This window comes from Monodon monoceros, unplaced genomic scaffold, assembly GCF_005190385.1.
Source record: "Monodon monoceros isolate NGI ecotype Baffin Bay Population unplaced genomic scaffold, NGI_Narwhal_1 Super_Scaffold_18, whole genome shotgun sequence".
NCBI classification, from domain to species: Eukaryota; Metazoa; Chordata; class Mammalia; order Artiodactyla; family Monodontidae; genus Monodon; species Monodon monoceros.
Genome location: NW_021703774.1, coordinates 114,179,129 through 114,200,551, shown reverse-complemented (window position 1 = coordinate 114,200,551; position 21,423 = coordinate 114,179,129). Strand labels below are relative to the sequence as shown.

Sequence of the window (21,423 nt, the reverse complement as noted above, 5' to 3'; positions counted from 1 at the left end):
GCAGCTACTCAACTTCCCTTTGGTAACTGGGATCAATCACTCCAGCCAGTTGAGTAACTCCTTATTTTTGGCATGTTGGTTCAGTGATATAAAGAGCCCCAAATGGCCAGGTGGCAATCCTCTCTTCAAATTCAATAGAACCACTGTTATATCCCTTGAGGAAAGTATTCTTCTCTTTGCACCTAAGACCACCATACTAGCAAAGCTCAAAGTTGCCAGGACAGGAAGCAAAGGTTCTGGAAATGTACTGTTAGGTGTAATAGTGAGAGGAGTTGCTCACATTTCCACTCTTGTTCCCAGTTTTATGCATTCTGGCTATGGGGGAAATAATGCCATGCAATGGTCTCTGATTTAAAGTCTGTAGATAGAGTTCCCTCTTTTCAGAGTGTTGTGTCCTATGGGGTATGTGGTAAGTTTGATTAATTTCATGGGCATAAGCTCGCTGCCACATTTAGCTGCTGTGAAATGAGTTCCTTGATCTGACTCAATACTGTGCAGAATGCCATGAGGGTGGATAAGGATTTCTGTGAGTTCACAGATGGTTGATGCTGGAGAAAGCTTTAAGAGCAGGAAATGCAAATCCATACTCAGAAGATGCATCTATTGCAGTGCAAATGAATTTCTGCCCACTCTATGATGGTCAATATAATCAACCTACTACCAGTCAGCCGACTGGCCCCCTCCTGGGGAATGGAGGCATCAACCTGGTTACTGCCTGAGTTTTAATGAAGGTTTCTGCTACTGGTAGATTAGGCTGTCAGCTGAGGCACTAGCCAGATCAGCCTTGGTAAGGAGAAATCCAGCTTGCTGAGCCCCTGCATAGTCTCCATCCCACACAACGACTTTTCTTCATGGGCCCACTGGCAAGCACTGGAATGTCTGGCAAAAGAGGCTAACTGACACCCACAGAGCATGTCATTTCACTCACCTGATTATTAGAAGCCTCGTGTGTAGTAAATGCTGTGGTGAACATTTACATGGGCCACAGATGTCTTCACTATCTGTGCCCATCTAGAGAAGATTCAGAATATAAAATAAGAAAAAGAAAATAGAAAAGGAAGAGCCGGGCAATGAGGTGTGATGAAATATGGTAAGTTCAGTTTGGGGTACACTAAGTTTGAGATTCCTGTGTTTTCAGGTAGAAGGGGGTGCTTCTGGAACTCAAGAGAGATCCTGGGATATACAAATTTGGCTGCCCAGTGCTGTAGAGGTAATAGCGGAAACCACAGGTGGGGATGAAAAGATTCAGGGACAGTGTTAAATTTGAAGAGTGCGAGGGCAGAACTCTGCAGAACATCCGGGGTGCGCTGTCAAAGAGAAGCACTTGTTGGAGACTGAAAAGGAGAGGCCAAGTGAAGAAAACCTGGGGAGACAGCAGTACCACAAGGCAGAGGAGAAAATGTTTCTAAAACCGGGAGTAATCAACAATTATTACATATTAAGGAGAGATTTAAAAAGAAAAAGATACAGGCAGTAAAATTCCATCTGATTTGGCAAATAGATCATTGATATCAGTAAGAAAATAGTTTCAGGCGAGTGGTGGGAGCAGAAGATAGATTCACAGAAAGGTTCACAAATGAATACAAGGCAAGGAAGCCAAGTTAGAGAATGTCGCTCATTCATTCAAAATAATAAGCTACAGAATGAAGTAGAAAAGAGCTCTATATAGCATTTCTATATTAGCATTTAAAGGGGGACATAGAATTTTGAGGAGTCTTTCAGATGAGAAAGCTTGAACATCTTACAAAATGTAAGGGAAAGCACTTCTATGCAAAGGGAGGTTGCAGGGCAAGAAGAAAGGTGAGTTGATGAGTAAGCAATATCCCAGAAGAAGGATGGGGTCAATAACTCAATCTCTAAGACCAAAGGGGTTGGGGTAGGAATGGGTGGGGGGGGGGGAAAGAGAGGCAAATTTGTAGAGGTAGAGAAGGAAGTTAAGCTAGTTCACTTCCCCCATTTTAATTTTCAGATTACAAAGCAAAATCTTCTGACGATAGGAAAGTCTGAGTTGGTGGAACAGGACTGAAGAAAAATTACAATTCCGAAAGAGCAATAATGGGAAAAGGAGGGAAAACAAGAGAAATCTAATCTGATTGCTCAAATTTAATTTCCTTCTTGAAGTCTTCTCTGTTCCCCTGAGAATAAATACAATATGAACAATGCATCTCTTTAGCAATTAAAGTTAGAAGTTTCTTTTTAAACCCCCTATTCTATAGCTCTTACATGGCACTTGTCATTTTCTGCTATACAGTTATTTCATCCTTTCACATGTGTCTCAAGAATTGATTTGTAAATCTTGAAAAAAGAATTCTGTTTCTTTGTAATCTCTCCTAGCATCTACTAAAGTGGGTAGGTATTAACACAGTGTTTCAGTAACTATCCCTGTACAACAAACCATCCTGAACATACTGAGGTAAAAATAACAATTTTTTTCACATTATTATCTCTCACGGTTCTGGGAGTGAACCAGAACTGGGTGGCTCTCACTTGCGGGTCTCTCCCGCGGTTGCCATCAGGAAACATCTGGAGGCTCTCTCCCCCATGTGTCTGGAAGTTGATGTTGGCTATTGGCTGGGACCTTGCCAAGGTAATAGCCAAAATAAACATGCCTGGCTTCTCCAAGTGGCTTGGGTTTCCTCAGGGCACGGTGGCTGGGTTCCAAGAGAAGTATCCTGAGAAAGAGAGCCAGGCAGATGCTGTATTACCTTTTATGGCCTAGCCTTGAAGTCACGCAGTATTATTCCGCCACATTCTATTTATTAGAATTAAGTCACTAAGGCCAGCCTATATTCAGGGAAGGGGAATTTAGACTCACACTCCTGATGACAGTCGTGTCAAAGAAACTGCAGACACTACATACAGTAAGTGCTAATTAGATGCCCATTTAAGCATTCAACATTTTGAAAAAGCCTCAGAAGGAAAAAAAAATGAGAACGAGAGTGGTCTACAGCCTTAAAAGGTCTAATAGAGTCAAGAATAATGCTAAAGAGTGGATAACCAACAAGGACCTAGTGTATAGCACCGGGAAATCTGCTCAATATTATGTAACAACCTAAATGGGAGAAGAATTTGAAAAAAATAGATACGTGTATATGTATAACTGAATCACTTTGCTGTACACCTGAAACTAACAGAACATTGTTAATCAACTATACTCCAATATAAAATAAAAAGTTAAGAAAAAGAATGTTAAAGAGTCAATTAACCCATAAAATATGCTACCCATGGCTGTTTGTTTTACAAGTGAGTATTTGCAATCTTTTACAACCTCCTTTTTAAGAGATAAAATTGAGCTAGTTAGTAGAAGGTATAGATCAGTGCCTCTCCTACTTTCATGTGCGTGTGAATTACCTGGGGATCTTGTACAATGCAGATTCTGGTTCAGCAGGTCTAGGGTGGGGCCTGACATTCTGCATTTCTAGCGAGCTCCAGGGTGATGCTGCAGCTCCACAGACCACCCACTGAATAGCAAGTTAGTAGAAAGTAGTAGTAAGGGTGACTGCCTGGCTCCTGTGATCTCTCCCTTCTCTGGGAGGGACCCTACTAGACAGGAGTTTGCCACCAGAGGTCCTTATGTGCTTATAGGATTAACAAGGTTAATCAGTTCGTCCCCAAGACTTTCAGAACTGGAAATAAAGGAAGAAAGTAACTTTCCTCTCTCTTGTGATGAAGCACAGGATATCAGGCTCTGGAGTCACCAGTCACGTGAGAAAGCCAGTAAGAAAGCCAAAAGGAGACATGCAGAGAAGAATATCCAGGTGCCATGCCAGCCCCTGGTGAGGCTCACACCATACCCCCTTCCCGCAAGTTTGTAAGATATCCTAATATTCTCCAGCAAATTCCTTTTTTGGCCTAAATTTTTTCTAGTTGGCTTTCTATCATTTGAAACTTTAAAAGTTCTGACTAACATGGTTGGGGGGAGAGGAGGAGGTCTTCTCCTGGAAATGCAGTACCCAGTGTGACAGAGGAATAAAGAGAAATTCAGACAGGGTAATTATCCAGACATCTGGGGCCTGGGGTGAGGCTAGACTGCCCAATAATCATGCTATATTTGTTTCCAAGAGAGTGGATAAGTCATAGAGAGAAGATAATAAAAACCTAAGGCTGAGGGAAGATGGAGAAAAGCCTCAGCCTATCTAAAATGGAAAAACCGAAAAGAGAGGGAAGAGAACCTGTGGATTGAAACTGTCGGACAGCGTTGAAAGTGAAAAGAAACTGTTACCTCAAAATGACAACTGCTGAAAACCAAAGGGGACAGGACAGCCCAGGAGCACCAAGGCTAATGGTTCTTTAAAGAGTAACCTGAGTGGAGGTTAAAAACAAGAGCTAGGTAGAGCCCGGCCCAGCAAAGAACAAAAGGCTGAACCTCTCCCATGTGCCAGGTATTGTATGATGTGCTTTACATTTATGACCTTACTTAATGACCCCGAAGAAAGTGACCTACATTGCTACTGCCAGCTGTCCCTGAGATTCTAGCACAGTCAGAGCTGGTACTTCCATCATGAGAAGAGGGTCATGTCATATGAGCCCAGTAAACTCTGGGTATATACATCGGGCACATCTGAAAGTCCTCTCAAGTCTCTGAGGCTGCAAGCAGCCCAAGTGAAACAAGAATGACAGTGACCACCTTTCCAAGTGTGGAGTAAATGAATTTTTAATAATGAGTTTCTTGGTCACACCTTCATCTATATCAATCCCGTTATTCAAGGGTCTACTCAGTTAATTTATAACAAATATTTCATAGCACATTTCCGAAACAGTAAAATTTTGCACTAAAAGGAAAAAGACCGGTTATTACTAAGGTGTATTGTCCATGAACTGAAAGACTTTCACATTTACGCATCAGGTACATGAGCAGGTAATGCACTCAGGCAGGAAATGTGACAGTGAAGTAATGGGGCTGATTCCATAAAGTGAAATGGAGACTGATCTCATCTTACAGCCATACCTTGTGGTATGTTTATAAAATGTTTCTTTCATAAGTTAAAACAGTATATCTGCTATAGATGAATTTAATTTTGGTAAAATCAATGAAAAGAAGTTCTATGTTAATGCAACATTTATTGTAAACGTTCCAGAAACACATAAGTCAAAATTTCAAATTATGATTCCCACAGTAACTGTAACTCTGCTGTACAACATACATAAGGTAAGAAATGTTGTCAACATATACCATAGTAGAAAATACTCAGTAAGCAGAAACAAGCTGAGTTATGCTTGTTGTGGGAATCATCATTTTCAACTAGCTGAGGATATATAAAAATTGAAACCATAAATGCATGCATTATTTTTTGTATTTAATTCCAATTTTTCTTGATCCAATTTAATCAGCTTTGCTTCCAAACTACATTTCCCTTTCATAAACTGTAAATGAATGTCTTTCATAATTTTAAAATCCACATCATTTGGTTTCTTTTTCTCACGCGGGCTGCCTTTGCAGAATGGCAACATTATGCCCTGTCCCTCCCCCAAAAGGTCAGGACATGTCTGCTGGTATCCATTTATCTATATTCCTTGTCTCCCTGAAGGGACAAGGAATATAGAAGACACTGCAGGGGAGGAGAAAAAGAACACCGAAGAGAATGGGAATCACACTGAGTAGCTTAGAAAGGTAAATAAGTGGGACCCTGGCACCATTAACTTCCCCATTGGTAACTTCCTAGGCAGAAAAAAGAAAAACAACACCACCAAATATTCACAGTTTCCAAAGTGTGTAGTCATATCATTAGCTCATCTGATCCTTACGATAACACTGTGAGAAAGGCAAAAGGAAAACACCTTTCAGTTGTTCAGCTCTTTGTGGCTCAAGGAAAATATATTTAGGATGTGCTTTTATGTTATCATTTAAAGTCTGGGCCATTTAATTACACTTACGATATTACCCAGTTAACATATGCAGAGGATTTACTTATTACTGAAGGCAGAATATACTTTATGTAAAAAGATTATGGTTATGAGCTAAACCTTTAACATATTTCAAGCTTTTTGCTTTAACTATATTCTGAAAATTCAATAATGAAACAGAAAGAAATAATTGCCCTATGAAATTTGTCTGGAATAAAATTAATACTGTATATTATACCCAGTATTACTTTTCCCAGTTTGGTTTTAACTAAGAAGGGCACCTTCTACAATCTCTGAAGAGGAATCCTTTTACTTTCCAGTAGTCTTTACCATCAGGGTATGTTTCATTGTACTCAAACTAAATGACTTTGGCTCAAGAACAATCATATTTCCTTTACTACTCTAAGTAGCTCCCGGCCACCAGAGTGTCCATGACCTTATGTAAGTGTTTACATGGTCAACCTTTTTTTGTCTCTTAGCACTACTACGATCCAGCTATTCGAATTTAAGTTTGTTTTTCCCCCTTTCTATGTACAAAAAGATGCTTCTCCATATAATCAGATAAAAATTGTCCTTCTTCTTTTATCTAGTGCAGCAATAAAAAGATCAATTAAAATGAAGATTCAGAGCTGGCAAAAAGCCTCAATGTCATTTGTTCTAATCCGAGAGATAACACAGTTAATCCTTTGCCTGTGAAAAGCATGACCATTTTGCATATAATTAAAGGGTAATATTTTAAGTGCTAAAAGGAAAACAGAGTCTAAGGACTATTAATTTTAAGAGGTTTTATTGTAGAGGAAGGGTTGTCTTCTGAATGTTTCCTACAATTTACAAAACATATCTTCATAGTGAATAAAGATTAGCACAAAGTTCCTGGATAAAACAGATAAAATACAAAAAAGTATCCCATGGGACATGAATACTCAACTTTCACTTTTTTTTACCGCTTATATGTGAAAAAGCAATATCTGGGGCTGATAGCAAAGTACAATCTCAATACCATTTACAGTTACGAGATAGATATGAAGATGGCTGGCAAGATGAAAAAAATCAGTGATGGGGATATAAGCTCTTGCATCTTGTCAGAGACCAGAAAAGAGCTTACTGCCTTATGTGATACATCAGTCAGACACGAAGACAGGGCCACAAGTATGAATTTTTCCTACAGCCCATCCGTTTTACGGGATTGTCCCAGAAAAAGTGTAGATCCAGCCAGTGGGCAAGGTTTACCTTAAACAGAATGAAACAACATCTCTTTCAGCGTGGAAACAGAAGAGGAGGTGATCAATTCTAGAGGAGCACAGAATGCTTAGAAATGAAAAATGATTAGGTTTGTTTCTCTTGAGCAATCAGTATGTGAAATTCCCCAAGATCTTAAATTTTCCAGATAAACTGACAGTAAATAAGGGCCTGGAGACTGTCAGTACCACAGATTAAGAAACTGATTATTTATATCTACTTAGCATTTTAGCTGCAGAATTCCAAGAATAGCTGACAAAATATTAACACATTAAAGAATGAAGCAAAAGAAAATTTGGGGAACAAAGTAAGTGGTCTAATTATAGAAGAATGTTAAATAAATTACTGTACATTCATGAAATGGATAGTGTGCAGCCATTCACGTGTTCTTGAAGAATATCCAAGGAGAGGGAAGGGGTTGACAACATACTGCAAAATGACGCGTAAGGTTATAAAATGGTATGTTCTATATGCTCTCTATTTTAGAAAAAAAGTATGAAAAAGACTGGGAGAACGTATACAAAAATACTAACAAAAGTTTCCCTTGCTAGTGAGAATTTAATGTCTTCACATTTTTTTCTTTTCCAAATGAAAAGGGGATAAAACAAGGGGAAATTCTTATTTTCAAAAAGAGTCAGTGAGTGTATTCTGATCTCTTTGTCCCAATATTCTAATAATACAAAATGAAAAACAAATATATTTAGTGTCATTTAGCACTTGCATTAACAATTACTTCTGAGTTATAAAACCAACAGTTCTTTCAAATTTAGCTTCCTTATACTTTCTGCCAAATCACACAAGAGCAATGCATTTTTAAAAATATATTGACATGCCGCATAGCACAGGGATATCAGCTCGGTGCTTTGTGACCGCCTGGAGGGGTGGGATAGGGAGGGTGGGAGGGACACGCAAGAGGGAAGATATATGGGAACATGAGTATATGTATAACTGATCCACTTTGTTATAAAGCAGAAACTAACACACCATTGTAAAGCAATTTTACTCCAATAAAGATGTTAAAATATATATATATATATATATATATATATATATATATATATTGACATGAACTTTTATCCAAGGTTGTAGTCTTCCATGTAGTGTTCTTCATACATCATCGCATCTAGAAAATGAACTTCATATGCTTGATTCCATAAGTTTTGAAGAAAACCATGATAATGAGTGCCCACAATCCCAGAATAAAACCCCCAGGAGGATGCCAATCTTTCAGCTTTGGTTTCTGCAAAACAAGGATGACATTATAAATTTAACAACAGGTAAATAAGTCAACAAATAAATAAATAAATAAAGATAAAATAAATACTGATGGAAAATAGGAAATTCACAGGTTGTACTTTCAGGGGGAGTAATTTAGACAAATTAAATGTACTGTCAGCCTTCCCTATCTGCAGGTTCCACACACAGATTCAACCAAATATGGAATGAAAATATTGGGAAAAAAAATTCCAGAAAGTTCCAAAAAGCAATTTTAAATTTGACACACACCAGAAACTATTTACACAGGATTTACATTATATTTACAACTATTTACATAGCGCTTACATTGTATTAGGTATTATAAGTAATCTAGAGATGATTTAAAGTGTCTAGGGAGGACGTCTTAGGTTATATGCGAACACTACACCATTTTATATAAGGGACTTGAGCATCCACGGACTTTGGTATCTGCAGGGGTCCTGGAACCAGTCCTGGAGGACTGTATTTGGAAAGCAACAATGGTAAAGACTTGAAACAGGGTAAATATCTCAAAGTGGTTCTTAAAAAGATCAGTTTCAAATGACATTTTGTTCCCTCAGAGGGGCCTTCCTTGATTACCCTATCCAACATGTCTTTTCACCCAAGTTATTCAGTAGCCTAACAGTCCTTTTTCACTTTGAATTTATATAGTCATTAGTTTGTTTTACTTGTCTCTCCTATTAGAGGATGACTGTCTATGAGGGTCATCTTGTTATAGTCCTAGCACCTACCTGCCACAGTGCCTGGCATATAGGAGACACTACATTATACCGAGTAAGTTGGTGGAACAACAATGCTACCTGATTCCATTTATTCAGATATTCAACAAATATTTGGGGGGGCCAGTGAATTTGGTCATATTACTCCCTTGAGGTAGAATGCTCCTTATTCTATTCTTCCTATTCAAAGTTCACTAACTCAAATGCCAACTCCTCCAGATTTTCCTGGATGATAAATTCTTTTCTTTGAATCTGTAGCCCCTTCTACTTTTACTCCTACCTACTATTAGAGTTACCTTTATCATTTATCTCCCTGAAAACTTCCAGGGACAAGGTCTGGCTGAGTCCATTTTACATGCCCTTCTCCATTCCTTACCCTTCAACATCCAGCCAAGTGTCTTGTGTGTTTCTTTGGCCAGCAAAGAGAGGCAGACCAGTCTTCCCCATTTAGTTGTCATTTCAACAGCTACATTATGACCCTGAAACTGAAGGTCTGTGACTATGCTCTCTTTATGAGTTCTACTTCCTGAATTACTAGCCAAGATTGTAAGGACAGTTATAAGAATCCTATTTTAGAATAGACAAAAGTGAAAAGAAACTGTAATCTGAAATTTGCTTTAGTCACCATGTAAACTAGATCCCAGAAAGGCTCATAAATCTCTTAGAGGTTTCCACATCTTATACTTTGGTTTTTCCCCTACATAAGCAGGACACCTAATGCTCTTCACTCAATCCTCAAATCATCACATGGAAAGGAAGGAAGGAGGGAGGGAGGCTGTTATCATTTCTTGTCAGGATTACTGAAATAGTTTCCTAACTAGTTTCTCTTCCTCCAAGGTTCCCTCTTTTCCATCTGTCAACCATAGCGCTGCTAGACACATCTTTCCAAAATACAAATATATATCTGTATAATATATACTTGCCATACATAATGTATGCATTTAGGTAATGTTTGCCTTGGGCATATATTACTTTTGTTATTTAAGAAATTAAATAAATAATTTACAAACCAAGGCATGTTGTGGTGTGGTTCAAAGAGCATGGGATTTAGCATCATCTGCCTTGGATTCAAAGTTTAGTTTTGATGCTTAAAGGCTGCCAAGCCACTACGCCACTCTGAATTTCTGAATCTGTAAAATTAGGGCATAGTAACACATACCGCCTAGGAATGAATAAATGTGTAGTTACTGCAATGATGTAGTTTTGAAAACGTATCCTATAATTACACATTCCTACCTAGAAAAGTAATAATATGAAACTCAAAGTACTTTTTAGATGACTTTCATCTGTGTTTGCCAGTTATGAGGAAGAATGTTTGAAAAAAAATATGATTTTTAAAATTTTAATTTGTATAACTTTCATCAATTCAAAATTAACTTATCAAACTAACAGAAGAGAAATCCACCTTAATATTTTCATCTGGATCAATAATGCTAGAGTTTTAGGAGTTTTTAGTCAAATGCTTAATATGAACTGAACTGACAATGTTGTTTACAGTGGTTACATTCCACTCTCACTGCCATGTCTACTCTCACCCTCCATCACTCATTCCAGAAAACTCCCCAAACACCCCAGGGATTAAGCCCAATGTTTCCTCATGTTACTTTCTACTCAAGTCTACAATGGCTTCTGATCATGTGTGATGACGATGATGACAAAAGTACCTTCCCTCTAGTATCTTACAAGATGATAAGCTCAGTGGTTCTCAAACCATTTCAGATGGTTTATAAGCTCTTGGAACGTTGTGCAACATTGTGAAAAATCTTAATTCCAGTGGAAAATCTATAATAATTAATATAAAACTTAGTTATATTAAAGATAGGTAAGGTAAGTATCACAAGCATGTGACATGAAAAAACAAGTGAGTGAACTAAACATGATTAACTATTGCTCAGTTTTTGTCCTGTTTATTTTCTACTAGTCAAACATTGGTAGTTCATACCATTACGTCTTAAACTTAGCAGCCAGAAATAGTTGCCAGAGATAAGACAACTAGAGCTCCTTTAGAAGTAACTATCATTTCCTCAAAGATAGCTATTTCGATCTGTTATTCCAAAAACTGTTTCAGAGAATTCTGGAGGCACTGCTTCCTGATCCTTCAGCCAAACATGTCCCACATTTAGACCACTGATGCCCAGGAGACGACAAGAGAGAAAAGCAAAGTGCTAGAGCTGTGGTTTGCCAACAGCAAACTTTGAAGGCAATAATGGAGGACTAGGAAATATATGTTATTACTCCAAAATTATTATGGAGTGATGTATTTATTCATATTACAACACTGTACAAGCTAACAAAAGTAGCAAATCTCACCCTTTCAAAAACTATTATTTGTGGTTGCTATATTTTTTATTGGATATTCATTACATATATTTGATTAACAAAAAATGGAAAATGAATTATTAATTAAATACAGTTTGGACTCTTAGCTTAGCATGGCATCCACGTAGAGACCTGCCAGTGCAGCTGCTGCCATCTTCTCAAGAAAGGCACAGAAAAAGGCACAGAAAGAGACAAGAGTTCACTCTACCAAAATTAATTTAACCTCTGATAAGAACCCTCAATTTCACTATCTGTAAGTCCAGAAACCAGGTCTAGAAACAAATTAATGGTGGCCCAGTTTTCTGAATAGCACACAGGGTACAAAGGATTGCTTTGCTCTGTGAAACACAGTAATTCTGTCAGCTGAGAAAGGGACTTTAGCTCTCTCCCTTTTTCTGCCTGCTGTTTAAGAGAAGCAGTGTTGCCGTAGTAGAGGATGGCTTTATGAGGCAGCCAGAGTAGTGCAACTCATTCCCAACTGACCAGTGGCACACTTCTTTCTACATCCATTTAAGTACAATTCCTAGTAAAGAGCATGTGAGAAGGTAGGGTTTACTGCATCTAAGAATGGTTTACTGCATCTGAGAAGGCTCAATATCCAAATGAAAATTTCTGCAAATAAGGGAAAATACAGGAAAAATTCTTTTAATAATGTATGTTAAGAAATATGGTTTTTCCACATACTTCACCTTTTTAAACTGTCCAAAAACCAGGCATACATAGCATGGTGGCAGATGATCCTAGTTTAGTTTAGCAAAACCACATTTGATGACTGGTTGCCAGTCACTGGGGAATGTCTAACAACTATTCTTCAGATGAGGATCTGAAAAGGCATTCAAATCTAAGCAGACAGTGAGAAACGTCCACATGCTCTGTTGGCACATACTAACAGAACTCTAACAAAAAGGGAAAAAAACATGATGAGGTCCATGAGTAAAAATACTCCCACACATGAAGAAGAAATATCCTGAAGACAGAGAGAACATGTCTCTGAATAGATTTAATAAAGAACCAAAAGATAATTTTAGAAAAATTTTATTTGACATGGACTTGAATAAAAATGCACAAGAAGCCAAAACCAAATGAATAGTATAAAGAGAAAAATAATACAAGGTACAAGGACAATAGGTTGAGATAAAAAGGGCACTGATACAATTTGTAACAGCAAAATTAAAATCTATATTGACAACAAAGATAGTGTCTGAAGCACATCTCTGAGTCCTTCATTCACCAAACTGTGGTAGACTGATGGCAAAAAAAAATGGTCCCAATTCCCCATATTTCCCTGTGTCCATACCCTTTGGAATATGTTGCTTTATGGCAGCTCTCATCAAGAGGTAGACTCTATGTCCTTCCTCTGTGAATCAGCTGGCCTTGTGACTTCTTTTGGCCAACAGAACGGAACAAAAGCAACAGTGTCCTAATTCCAACGCTAGCTTCAAGAGGCCTTCTTTGCCTGCTTCTGCTCTCTCTTAGACCTCTGCTACCACCATGACAAAAAACCTAGGCAAGGATTCTGGAGGTACAGACACCATATGGAGAAGAAGTCAAGTCTTCCAGTCAGCAACTAGCCAACTTCCAGAAGCAGAATCGCCTAACCAACCCAAGGTTGACCACAGACTCAGGAGGGAGCTAAGAACAGAATTGCCCAGCTAAACTCAGCCTAAATTGCCAACCTTCAGAATTATGAGCCAAATAAATGGTTGATGCTCTAAGCTACTAAGTTTTGGATTGGTTTGTTATCCATCAAAAGCTATGGAATATATCCACTGAGGTGACAATCAATATAGAAGGAAAAACCCTGATCCTTTATTATCATAAGAAAATAAAGTTTCCACCTACATACTTGTAGCTTCAGGTTTCTGCAACAATGGTATATATAAAAACAGTGTGAAGGGTAGCTAAGCAACTCCTTGTTGACCATGAACTTTGTTGAAGTGAGGGAGGTCTGTCAAGATAATCCCCTTGGGTCCTCCTAGAATAAGAAATCCAGCCCCATTCACTCATCTGGGCTAAATTTCACAAAGTAATGACTTCAACAAACACCTGTCACGCCTGAACAGTATGTATAGCCAGACTCTGTAGAAGTCATGCTATAGTGTCTTCTAGAGGTAAATTTTGTGAATGTTCTTTGCTACCCATCCCTCACTTTAAGGGAGCTGCAGTTATGCTCACTTCTAGCTCTCTCGTAGTCTTCTTGGAAAGAGGCTGACTCCACTTGCCACCATGCTAGGAATTGCTCCCGAGGAGATAAAGTGGGGGAATCTAGAGGCTAACTCACCTCACTTCTCTCTAGCCCTTTCCCCTCCAAACTACAATCTTTTTTTTTTTTAACCCTGTTTTATTTATTTTTTTATTTATTTTAAATTTATTTTTGGCTGTGTTGGGTCTTCATTGCTGTGCGCACGCTTTCTCTAGTTGCGGTGAGCGGGGGCTACTCTTCCTTGAGGTGCGCAGGCTTCTCATTGCGGTGGCTTCTCTTGTTGAGCACGGGCTCTAAGCGCGCAGGCTTCAGTAGCTGTGTAGCGTGGGCTCAGTAGTTGTGGCGCATGGACTTAGTTGCTCCACAGCACGTGGGATCTTCCCAGTCCAGGGCTCGAACCCGTGTCCCCTGCATTGGCAGGCGGATTCCTAACCACTGCACCACCAGGTAAGTCCCTGAAATCTCTATCTCAAGTCTAGTTCCTTTCCTTTTGAAGTTAGTTAGCAATTAGTATTAATCAGATGTTGCCCCCCCACCCAACCCTCTGCTAGAGAAATGAATATCTCCCAGAATCTTGATGTATCTTACACATGGTAAATTTGCAAAGCAATTAATCTAATCTAGGATAACTAAAGATGATTTGTTTTTAACTATAATTTTATTTTCAATAGAAAGTTGACCACTGTTTTTTTTGTGTGATAAAAATACCCACTATTAATATTATTAGTTAATATCACTCTGTAATTTCCAGCCAATCCAGATATAACTTCATGGAAGAAGTAAATTTTCATATTTGCAGATTTTATAATTAGATACAAACAAACTCTACAAATCAACTCAGAATTATTGAGAATAAAGAGTTCAGATTTAAGATAAATATAAAAAAAAATACCCTTCCAATGTGCCAGTAAAAATGAATCGGGGGCTTCCCTGGTGGCGCAGTGGTTGAGAGTCCGCCTGCCGATGCAGGGGACACGGGTTCGTGCCCCGGTCCGGGAAGATCCCACATGCCGCAGAGTGGCTGGGCCCGTGAGCCATGACTGCTGAGCCTGCGCGTCCGGAGCCTGTGCTCCGCAACGGGAGAGGCCACAACAGTGAGAGGCTCCCGTACCGCCAAAAAAAAAAAAAAAAAAAAAGGAATCGGAAAACAGAATAGAAAAAAAAATCAATTCACAATAGCAGTAAAAAACATAAAATATCCAGGAATACCCACAGCACAAGATGTATGGTAAAAATCTGCATTACTCTATAGAGGGGTAAACAGTCCCAAATATCAAAAAGGATATGATAAAGCTAATCTATAATGCTGTTCTGATGCAAAATAGAAAAGATCAATGAAACAGAACAGAGAGTAGGCAATCAGCCCAGTATCCACGAATTTGGTATATTATAAAAGAACCATCACAAATCAATGGGCAAGGAAATATTCTTACTGGTGCTCTAGCAATGGATTAACATTTAAAAAAAAATCAGTTTTGTTTCTAACCCAACACTATAAATCAAAATACACTTCACATGGTTAAGAATTAGATGTAAAAATATTAGATGTAAAAAAAAATTTTTAATTACTTTTGTAAGCTGGCACCCAGGGATCCATCACAATGGTAGCTACTTTAATGGTACCAGTGGAGAGTAGTTACAAAGGAGCTCATTGTGGAGAGCAGAACACATGAGTCAAAGGGCCTGCAAGCTAAGGGACTGTCAGGTGGGTGGCTACTCAGGAAGGACTTCTTGGATGAGCTGGCCCTTGAACAAGGTGTCATATCTGAGTTGATGGAGAGGAGGAGACAACACCCAAACAGTGGCACATGGAGCAAAGTCACGGTTATGAGAAAAGCCAGGCAGTGGGAAAAGAGTGATGCTCCAGCCTAGCTAGCAGGGGGAAGGTGACAGAAGGAGATCTGCGTCTGCTTTGTTCACTGCCAAACCCCTGGCGCTTAGGGAACCCTGATGAAAGAAACGATGCAGTTTGGGAATAGCAAGCATCAGGGCCGGGAGGTTCACTCTGTGAATGTCCAGTTGCATGCTGGGATTTGAGACAATGCGATGCCTCTGGGAGTTTACCCAGCAACCACCCACAGGTGAATATGGTAAAAGGAGATCAAATGTAGGAGAATCTACACAGTAAAGGGATTTATAAGTCTAAAAGCAATAAATAGAAATAAAAAGAAATGGTGGAGAGATTTTTAAAAGAACTTTTTGAAAGATCTGTATTTTACAAAGTGTATAAATCAAATTAAAAGGCAAATACACGGGAAAATATGACAGAAAGGGGAATAAATTCAGTACTTGAAGATCTCCCAAAAATCAGTAAAAGACACATGGATATATCAACAAATGTTACAGGGAAATGGAAATTCTCACAAAATAATAATTACAGATGGCTAATAAACACTTGAAAAAATACAATTTTTTGATCATAAAAACAAGTTAAAAGTAATATATTAACTATTTCTTCCTCTTTCGGGAGAGCACAGGCTCCAGACGCGCAGGCTCAGTGGCCATGGCCCATGGGCCCAGCCACTCCGCGGCATGTGGGACCCTCGCGGACCGGGGCACGAACCCGTGGCCCCTGCATCGGCAGGCGGACTCTCAACCACTGCGCCACCAGGGAAGTCCTCTTCCTCTTTTTAAAACTAAGCTAGTAAATGTTAATAAGGATGGTCAACTTTTCAGGGAAAGTAATCTATTTACATGTTCAGAAGTCTTTGAAATGTTCATCTTTTTTCATTCCTAGAATCTGTTACAGTCCTAGCTAGAATCTATAGTAAGGAATTCAGAAATGCTGACAAAGGTTTTGCACAAAGATTTTCTTATCACTGTTATTTACATAATAAAAACAGGAAACTATATAATGAGAAATACTGTACATCCACATAATTAGTCATCAAAAATGTTTTCAATTTTAATGATTTGGAAAGATGCTTATACTGTAATAAGAAAATAAAAGATGCAAATTGAGTATGAAATATGATCTTTATTTCTATAGCAATATTCAAAGAAAGGAAATATGCTAAAGTCTGAATAGTGTTTCTCTGGGGGAAGGAGGATTAGAGGTCGTTTCAAACTCTTCTCTATACTTATCTATACTTTTGAAGATATTTTCTACAATGGACATGTATTTATTTAATTATTTTTATGGGGTAAGGGGAATATAGAGGAAAAACTTTTATTAAAAGAGTCCACCTAGAAGAATCTTCATATATTCATCTTTTACAAATTAGGAGATGTTCTGCAATGATACCGTTTAGTACTTGATATCCTACTTTAAGAAAAAGTAATGTGAATAGCATGACAGCAACATAATATAATAAAATGCTTTTTCAGTATGTATTTAATGATATTCCTAGAGCATAACAATACTGCCAGTTTTAAAACAACTATAGGTAATATTTTAGGTATTCTACAATGATTTTACTTAAAATCAAATGAAATATTGGTATAATTACTGCATTTTGTAGTACACCTGCATTTGAGGTAAGTTCTTATTAAAGTATAGCTTATAATTTCATTTGTGTCCATATTAGAGCTTCTCATAAAATGACTAATTTTATGTAGTTAAGGTACTCTACTGACTGCTATTAAATACACTCTTCTTTTTTTCTTAAACTTTCACAATAATAGCTATAATACAGAGGTGAAAAGTATACATAAACACTGTAATGTGTCATGAGCAAACACTTAAAAGCTTAAGGGCTACCTATTATTGAAATGCCTAATATTTCAAATTAAAAAGACAGGTAGCTTAGCAACACTACACTGCCAACTGTGAACAGTGTTCAGTCTCCCCTTTCATGTTGCTAGGAGAACATTACCATAGAACTTCAAAATAATTAACACAGAATAGATCAAAGTAATAAAATTATGTAAAAAGAAAAAACTGAGGATTTTAAAAATTGTACATGTTTATTGGGAAGCAAATGGAAATTTTACAACGTTTCAATGAGATTCTTTTCTTAAAATATAATGAGTGTATCAGATCAGTTAAATTATTTAAGGAAAGAACAAAAAAACCCAATCTACTGAGGAGACAATTACTTTAGAAAATAATTTATTTGTTTTCAACTGTTTAATCAGTTGTAGTTTATTAGTATTTCCAGTCTATCCACATCCTCTCTATAAAATAAAACTTGTAGTCTTCAAAGTATACTAATAGTATAAATCAAACTGTGGTCAGCAGAATTCTAAGACAGCCCCCAAGATTTCCTCTCCCTGGCGTACATATCCTGTATAATTCCTTCCCTTTGAGCGTGGACAGGACTTGTGAATATGATGGGGTATCACTCCTTTGACTAGGTTACATTACATAGCAAAGACAAAGGGATTATGCAGATGTTATTAAGGTCCCTAAATCAGTGACTTTCAGTTAATCAAAAAGGAGATTATCCTGGGGGAAGGGGCTGACTCAATCAGGTGAGCCCTCTAAAAGAGGGTCTAGATATCAGAGACATAAGTCAAGAGAGGCAGATAGGGACTTCCTTGGTGACACAGTGATTAAGAATCCGCCTGCCAATGCAGGGGACACGGGTTCAGGCCTGGTCTGGGAAGATCCCACGTACCGCAGAGCAACTAAGCCCGTGCGCCACAACTGCTGAGCCTGCGCTCTGGAGCCCGCGAGCCACAACTACTAAGCACACATGGCACAACTACTGAAGCCCGGGCGCCTACTGCCAGTGGTCCGCAACAAGAGAAGCCACCGCAATGAGAAGCCTGCGCACCGCAATGAAGAGCAGCCCCGCTCGCCGCAACTAGAGACAGCCCACATGCAGCAACAAAGACCCAACGCAGCCAAAAATAAATAAATTTAAAAAAAAGAGAGAGAGAGAGACAGATATATTAGAAGTAGCTGAGATGCTCTCCTGTTGGTGTTTAAGAATCACACAGCCACACTGTAGAATGGACCACAGACAGGGAATGGCAGGCAATCTCTAGGAGCTGAGGACCTGCCTCACAGTCAGTTCTATGACATGAAAAGCTGAATTCTGACAATGATCAGTACACTTGGAAGAAAATTCTGAGCCTCAGATGAGACTGCAGTCCTGGTTAACACCTTGATTGAAGCCTTGTTAGACCCTAAGCACAGGATTAAGCTAAGCTGTGCCTGGACTCCTGAGACATGGAAACTGTGAGATAATAAATGCTTTTAAATTTGTTTGTTACACACCTATAGAAAACTAATTAACAAACAAATCTTGAAATGAAACTATTTATTACATCTGATAACTGTTCCTTGAGTGGAAAACCTTATTACGATATTAACTTTACATGTTTAAAAAAAATAAGAGAATGAAATATTCTAGACTAATTCCTCCTACTCTTTCATACCTATTTATTCTCTAAGACCTTGATCAAATATCACCTCCAGGTGAAGCCTGTTCTCATACTTCGGTAAGAATTACTTTCTTCTTCTCAGGGCACTGATGATATTTGGTTTATATCTTACACTATAGTTAATTTACAGGTGTGATTCTGCGACATTTTGATCTGTTTGTGATACCTTATCCATTTCTGAACCTTATCAAGGTCTCATAAGCTTTGAATACAATAATCAATTTGTTTTAGTTATATATTATTTTCTTCTTGAAAATAAGAAATGTAAAATATTCAAATATAAATATTAAGTACCAATTTACATCTTGGTTTTATGACTTAAGGAAAAAAATAAGAACTGCATTAATCAAATAACGACACAGTCTCTTTCAAGACTCCCTAGTGAGAAGTTAAAAAAATATTCATTTAAAAATGTGGGAGCTTCCCTGGTGGTGCAGTGGTTGGGAGTCCGCCTGCCAATGCAGGGGACACGGGTTCGTGCCCAGGTCTGGGAAGATCCCACATGCCGCGGAGCGGCTGGGCCCGTGGGCCATGGCCGCTGAGCCTGTGCGTCCGGAGCCTGTGCTCCACAGCAGGAGAGGCCACAACAGTGAGGGGACCGTGTACTGCAAAAAAGATAATAATAATAAATAAATATAAAATAGGTGTTATTGAACTAAATAAATACTCTGGATGTTGAGTGAACAGGTGTAAATTAAAAAAAAATGTGTAAAACAATTTGAAGTTTGAAATAAATGAATCTAGTTTTTAGTTCTTAACTAAGAGAATTAACCCACTGTTCCCACAAATACATAATAAAGGTTCATTTATCAATAGTATCTATCTGTGTCTGTTAAGAGGTGATCAGAGTTTTGCTTCTGCCTATGTAGGATTAAACGCTATAGGAATTATCTGCCTTTCTGAACAACTAGATAATCATTCAAAAGGTAGGAAACAATGGTTTTCAGATACTGGACAATTTGCAGCAGTTTTCTGATCCTTGAAAGAATGGAAACAAATAAGATGAGTCCTTCAATTGCTCAAGCTTATTGCCTGGAGGCCATTTCCAAGCTGCAGCACAAGGACAGAACCCCCAAGGGAGCCAGGCAGTATTGAAGAGTTGAAGAGACACAGATTAGAATTCAAGGAGGTTTTGTTGGCTAGAATTTTCAGGGTAGACTATTGCAGAAAAGCGGGCTCCACAGAGAGCTCCAGAGAACTGCAGAGAGATTTCCTTAAATCTTTGGCAGAGTTCTTATCTGTATATGCATAACAAGAAGATTGTACAGAAAAACAAAACAAAACACCAAAAGCAACAGGCCAAACAATTCCCAATACTCATAATATGCAGAGCACCCTGTCCCAGCTTATAGTGGGGCTAAATCAGAATAAATCAGAAACAGTGGGGCTATCACCAACCCCCCAAAAAAGACTACTCTGGACCTGCCTAAAACAACTTAAAAGCAATCCTTAGCGAAATCAAACTGATCCTAGAACAAAATCCAACACTCGCTACATGAATAAAACAAAAATCCAAAATGCAACAGCCAACAACAACAAAAAATTAAAATAGCTAGCATCCAATTTTTTAAAAAGACATAGGAAGGAGGAAAATATCAGCCAAAGCCAGGAGAAAAATTAATCAATTGAAATAGACACATAAATGAAAAAGATGATGGATTTAGTAGACAGGGATCTTAGGACAGCTATTATAAATGGGATGTAAAGGAAAACATGAACATATGAGGAGAGAAATAGAATATTTAAATAAGACCCATTATAGGATTTCTAGAGATGAAAAATATATATAAAATGAAAGATAAACTGGATGAAATTAACAGTAGATTAGACACTACAGAAGAATTAACAGAGAACTATTAAGATAGCAGTAGAAGTACTCAAAATGAAGGACAGAAAGAGAAAAGAATAAACAGAGCCTAAGATATGCCTATTGAGGGCATAATATTAAGCAAGATCACATTCTCAGAATTAATAAGTAAAAAAAATCAGTGAGGGGCTGATTTTAAAAAAATTCAGGAAGAATATAGAAAATTTGAACATTATCAAAAATATGTAACATGAGTGAAATTTTTTCCAGATTTCATAAAAACTATAAACCAAACATACATGTGTATGTGAATGGTTATAAATGTTAGTACTATCCATGGATGTGTATAAAATCATTGTGTATGTTGGTAAAAACAAACAAACAAACAAAAAACCTATATACCACCAAATCCACAAAGCTCAACACCAACATAAGAAACATAGAGAAAGCCACACAAAGGAACATCATAATCAAAACGCTGAAAAACAGTGATAGAGAGAACACCTTAAAAGAGGTCAGATAAAAAGAGATTTGTTCTTACAGAGCAGAGTTCAACAAACTACAGCAGATGAGCCAGTCACATGATTTTACAAATAAAGTTTTATGAGAACACAGCCACACTCATTCATTTACATATTGTCTATTGCTGCTTTCACACTACACCAAAGTTCAGTAGTTGTAAAGAAGACCAGATGACCCACAAA

The 21,423-nt window shown here is 38.0% G+C and overlaps 1 protein-coding gene across 1 annotated transcript in view; it reads right to left on the bottom strand.

The window, feature by feature from the left end:
- Positions 1-6,594: 6,594 nt before the first annotated feature.
- PIGK (phosphatidylinositol glycan anchor biosynthesis class K) overlaps positions 6,595-21,423 on the bottom strand; it is a 135,803-nt gene continuing 120,974 nt past the window's right edge. Inside the window, exon 11 of the mRNA XM_029229157.1 lies at positions 6,595-8,323. Within this exon, the coding sequence (XP_029084990.1) occupies positions 8,207-8,323 (117 nt within the window). The 3' untranslated portion in view covers positions 6,595-8,206. The remainder of the gene's footprint in view (positions 8,324-21,423) is intronic.